The sequence below is a fragment of the Palaemon carinicauda genome, chromosome 1, assembly GCF_036898095.1.
Source record: "Palaemon carinicauda isolate YSFRI2023 chromosome 1, ASM3689809v2, whole genome shotgun sequence".
Taxonomy (NCBI): Eukaryota; Metazoa; Arthropoda; class Malacostraca; order Decapoda; family Palaemonidae; genus Palaemon; species Palaemon carinicauda.
The window spans coordinates 249,454,110-249,460,109 of record NC_090725.1 but is presented as its reverse complement, the minus strand read 5'-3'; the positions used below and the strand labels follow the sequence as shown (position 1 = coordinate 249,460,109).

General features: G+C 36.1%; 1 protein-coding gene across 2 annotated transcripts in view; it reads right to left on the bottom strand.

Moving 5' to 3' along the window:
* Nucleotides 1-574: 574 nt before the first annotated feature.
* Idh3b (isocitrate dehydrogenase [NAD] subunit beta, mitochondrial) overlaps nt 575-6,000 on the bottom strand; it is a 68,350-nt gene continuing 62,924 nt past the window's right edge. The window contains exon 7 of one of the 2 annotated variants that reach the window (XM_068388905.1): nt 575-1,272. In XM_068388905.1, the coding sequence (XP_068245006.1) occupies nt 1,195-1,272 (78 nt within the window). In that variant the 3' untranslated portion in view covers nt 575-1,194. The other variant, XM_068388912.1, reaches the window with a different exon arrangement.

The window sequence follows — 6,000 nt, the reverse complement described above, 5'->3', positions numbered from 1 at the left end:
TCTGGGTAACAATTAAATCAACATATCCTGTTCCTTGATCTTGTCTCTGTTAATAGCAAATCAGTGTCATAGAGAATTACCTCAATCAGTATCCTCTCACTTTTATGGTATGGTGAAAGAAGAATAAACAGCTTTTTCCAATAATGGGTCGCAGATCTAAGAAACATTTATCAATAACCTGACTTCTTTGCCTTATTTGTTTTTATCACACAAATAATGGTCACATGGATGGTTTTGCTAGTATTGTATGAAGACTATAGAATGCCTGAAATTATAACCCCCTGACAATTTGAAAATACTAAAATTAGTCACAAGTAGGTTATCATAAAAAACTTATAAATTAGATAACAGTTGTTCTAAAACCAGAGTACTTCTTTTGCATTGAAAAACAGTATAAGAAAATGTAAAGAAAAGTTATCAAATTACCCAAGAGAGTATATAGGAATTTACCTTAATTTTCACCATCTGGCCATCAAATTCAGGATAACCATTTGCAATACTTCTGGACACCTAGAAATGATTAGTTTAATTAATTTCCACTCAGCAAATGGAGGATTTAAAAGAAAGAAAAATGTTTTGTGTATAACCAGTGTATTACAGTGCTTTATTTACATCTTATATACATACATCATAAATAAATTTAAAAAATATGTTTTGTAAAATGGTTCAACCTTTCACAAAATAACAATTTTTTTCATCCTTTAATACTTCTACACATTTCTTTTTTATCATTTGATACTTCTACAGTCTTCAAGTACTACTTGACTACAAAAATCAACTCTGCTACTACAGTGCTTTAGAAGCTAGTCCATGATTTTAAAAAAAATCTTTCTAAAAATATTAAGCAATAATGCTTTTGACAAGCCCAATACGGTACTGGTCAATAACCTTAAAAATCTATTAAAACAAGATTTAAACAATTTGTAAAAATTAAACTAAATATCCTTGCTAAGTCTTCAGTATAAGTGTATCTCTCAAATACTGTAATTATGTATTAGGTAGACTTTGAGTGTTTGGTTCCATAGAAAATAATACACCATACCAAAACCATATCCAGAAAACCTGAGTTAATTCAAGACATGAATTTTGGTTATGGTATACCTGCAGGAAAACAAAGTTCTGTCTATAATAATATCTGAGATTTCTTAATAAAACAAAATTACATAAAGGAGTTACCCAGACCACTTTTTAAAATTAGTAACGTAAGTTGGAAATAACCGCTCGTGAAAAGTCGAATGTAGTAGAGTGGCCTCCCATATCCTTCGTACGAACCTACATGGAAAAAGGTGAAAACAAACTGAGGTTACATCTGCTCTATTAGCATGCATTATACTTTACAAGGTTAATACACACAGTAAATAAAAATTATCATGCAAAAATATCAGTGCTAATGACTATAGTATTTAGTGCTAATGACTTGAGTATCTTAAACAAAATGAGAAATTGAATTTACCATGCACTAAATAACCTTGTGATAGCTAACTTTCAGTGAATCAATCCATGGCATTTACAATCAGGTAACAGCAATTATGAAGTCCAGCTGCATAATTTTGTAAAGAAAATTGATGACTAAAAAGAATCACTATCTGTAGCATATGATTCACAAAAATTGAGTGCCAGGCTAATTTTGCAATATAACATGCTTGCAGAAATCGTAACCCTGGAAATTTAGGTTAAATATTTTCCATGCACTCAAGTAATGCCTATAAATGAAATAAAAAATAAATTCCACACTTTAGAGGAATTTGGCAAATGGCAAATTCTAAAACAGGCAATCTAAACATCCACATTAAGTTGACTGAATTTAAGCAAACTCCTACAAGTTCCTAGACATACAATATTATTCACACAAGACAAATGTCTAGAAAAACAGCAGAACTTTTTGGGCTTGAAAGTTGGAACTGTTATTAAATGAGAAAATAATCGTAGGACATATCTACAAAAGGTCATTTTGCTAGTAATATACACTGATACATAACTATGAAGTAGCAGTTGTCTATGTTATGAAATATGACCAAAACATAAAATGTATTGTAGTTTTCTAACAACTTTGTTATTGTGACTAGCATCTTAAGCAAACTGAGATCAAATTTGAAATTTCCTTTCTCAATGGCTGAGGTTGGCGATGACAGCATTAGCAAACCCTGTGGTTGTGGCAAAGCCTCCCATGTCCTTCGTCCTTACCTAATTGTTACCACATAGTAGGCAAGAAGTAAGGGAGAAATATTAGAAGACTAAGAGTATACAATTAATGGGCAATGACATTTCAAGTCCTGATGTAAAAAAGCACTCTCATTTTCATGATATTGCAAGACTTCACAGCCAAATATGAATAGCAGTTTTCAGTACTGTACACCACGATAAGATACTTAAGTAATTCTCAGTGTATACATGTCATTTAGTGAAAACCATTAAGCTATGAACACCGATAAAAAGCAAACGTGCAATCTTTGAACACATAGATGAAACATATTGTAGATCAAGCTGCAATTTTTCTGTCCTCTACTTGACATCCAACTCTGCTCTTCCTACAGCCTCCTTTTCCTACTCCATTTTTAGCTCAATTTATGAAAACTCTTTTACCTCACTTAGAGCTTTTAAATTAAGCCTGTGATATAAATAAACTGCTAAATAACAACTTCCTGCTAAAGGCCCTCTCACTTTTCTATCAAAACTTAAGAGCATAATTCAATAATCATGCAAGTGACATTTTAAAAATTCTAGGGTAATCTTTGTAGTTCACACAGACACAAACCTCTTCCTTTTACTTGTGCTTAACACTTGAGTTACAATGGATGATAAGAGCCCTGGCAATGATTACTCATGCATGATGGGTAAGGCTCCTCCCTCAAGAGGAATTCAACATTTACACCCTCCAACTTCCCTAAGAAGGTTAAATGAGAAACGAAGTTCTTTTCCTTCACTTTTATCCTGTACTTTTCCTGAACTACCATCAGGGTTTAGGACTTTATCATGCCCCATGGTTCCAACCAAACTCAAATCCACAACTCTGCCTGTGGACCACAAAGGTATCCCCATACCATCGTTGGGCTTACAGTATTGCTTTACCCACTAGGGTTACAGCTTGTCTTGTAGTAGTAGTAGTATACTTGATGATAATAAGGTTGACTGTAGCATGAAATGACAAATTTGGAAGTACCTTGTATTTTTCCTAACCATACAAATCTGTAGCTCTTTATTAGGGATATACTTTCAGCAAAACTGAATCAAGCCATAAGACTTTTAGGAAGGTGTAACTAACCCACCGCTAGTTAGCTGGGGGGAGGGGGGGTTTAACGGGTAGTACTGTCTACCCTGTACACACACACCTGTGTTCTATCTTCACTTTTACTTTACTTGCAGGCAAGACATACTGGGGATCGGTGATGGTGGACCCTTGTGTATAAAGAGCTACAAGTTCGTATGATTGGAAAAAATACAAATTACACCAAAATTTGTCATTTGTTCCAACACCGGAATAGAAAACTTACCTCTTTATTAGGGAAGACTCATCCTTTAGGTGGGTGGAAGTCCGAAACAACTGGCTGGTTCTTGACCCAGGGTTTTCCCTTACATGCTCAGTACGTAGCAGGGAGAAAACCCTGACACCTCGCTACATTCTGTGTAAAGCATGGCTAGCGGCCTGAGCAATCTGTGTGATTGTGTGATACTAGCAGTGTGATTAGTCTAGGTAAAAATTCTCAGAAATATACGAATCTTTGAATCAGCCATAGCCATTACCCAATCCCACCTTGCCAGGGGGTATGGGGACGCAAGATGTATACATATATTTTACCACATTAAGCAAGGGAAATGTTTTTACCTGCAGACAGTGGAGGCCAGTTTGCAGAGTACTATAAGTGCTGTTCCCCACAAAAAGGTAACATGAAAGCAAGAGCCAGTCCTTATCATTCATCCCAGACTTGATCCCGGGTAAACTCTACCCTCCACCATCTGCTACTTGTTCATCAAGGAGCCTAAGGTGTTTTAACCATTTATTGTGTAATCACCACACGGCCAATGGAGAACGTCTCCATGTACCTGTGGGTCACATCTTCCAAAGAAGTGGGCGGTGAAGGTCGTTTGATGCTTACACACACTGGCTTCTAGGACCTGTACCACAGAGAAGTTCTTCTTAAACGCTAGAGATGTACCTATGGCCCTAATGTCAAGAGCTCTAGGTCTCTTCGACTAAGGAGAAGGAACAGGATTCAATGCCTCGTTTTATGACCTTGCGAATCCAAGCCGAGAACCTATTCTTGGTGATCCTTCTCTTGACCTTTTGTTTAAAGATCCTCGAGCCCATCTAACAAAATATTGTAGTATGTTTTTCTATTTTCTTAATAGGCAATTAACATTGCGCTCTACATTCAGTAGGGATTCAGGTAGCTGCTAAGCACAAGGCGGTTTGCTCTGCAGTAGAACAGGGATGCAGCCATGTTCCTTGGTGTTTGCAATTAAGCATTATTTTTCTTTGTCTTACCTGATGTCCACAGAAGGAGGATGGTGTACTGTTTCCATAGAGTGTGAACATGGAGACTGGAACGAGACATCTTTGAGATGTGTTGCTCTGGTATCCCCCTCTTACCATAACAGTGACCGTAACTAATACTGCTACCAGTGGGATGAAGTGCTAGATCAACGACAAGAAACATTTTCTGCCTTTTATCAGGTATTGCTTTATAAAGTCACTGTAAATATTGTAGTATGTTACCTGGACAACTTGTAAGTTACGTACAATGGTTGATTCCCTTATCATTATTATTCATTAAGTGCATTAAGATGACATATTCATAGCATAAAACCATTTGATTAATACCTGTCAACCTATAATATGAAGTGCAACCTTTCGGAGATTAGAGTTACGTGAACTGAAATTACCACATTTGATAAGGTATTTGCAATGATGCAAGGAAGTCATCCAGTAGAGATTTTACAAAATTTGTGAAGTGACTTGTCAGGAATTGCCATGTAAAGAGTGCATTAATGATAGATGTGTAGTGTTCAAGATTGTGATCAGAATTGAGTTTTTTTTACTGTGGAGGATTCTAAGGATACTAGTACACTGTACAGTTTAGTGAAATAAGCCATACGGTGATGTTTACTTTATCAATAGGTAGTTGGAAGAGGTGGTACTGGAAAAAAAACGTATATTCTATTATAGGATAACCAGTAGTAACTTCATTATAGTACTGTCCAGAAGCTATTATTGGTATATATAGATTATCTTTAAATTATTAATTGTTATGGGAGTGTCCAACGTCCAGGCAGTTTCTTTTTATATATAATTTTTTAGTCTAATTATTGTAAGACTTTCATTTATAGTTACTGTACCTTTATTTTTCATTTTTATATTGATAAACTTTTTTAATAATCTTTTTCAATACATTCCAGCCTACAAATTATTTTATTAAGTTTTTTCTCTCCTGATATTCCTTATGTTCACTTAAACTTGAAAAAAAAATCTTACCTTCAGTAAATAGAGCTATGCCATTGTTCTGAAGAACTGTGTACACTAGAAAAAGTTATTAAGAAGTTCTGAGGTTCTAGCTGGGTCCCCTTGCCCAGTATAAAATCAAGGGATGGTGCCAAGGGCCCAGTTCACTCTTGACTATTTACCTTTTGCCCAGATCTCTGAGTTTTCCTACGTATTTTTTGTGTAGTGAGAAGTTGGGGTGTGGTCAGCATTCGGATACTAGGCAAGTTTGTGCTATCTGGCCAAAGTTTGCAAACCACTACAGTACACTGCCACTCGGGGGTGAGCTCCTTTAGTTCTCTTGAGGTAGCACCTCACGCTCCTCCCTGGCAAAGTTGCAGTAGATCTGGATCATTGGTTACACTACAAAGACTCTCAATCAGCAAGAGTTCAAATCTTGGATCCATAGCTGCCGAGTTTTTAGCTCTGGAGAGAGACACAAGGACGAAGTTAAGTATTACCTCTTCCAATCGCCTTGAATGGGAGAGGTTAATGAAAAGACCATGGAGTTCGCCAACTCTCTT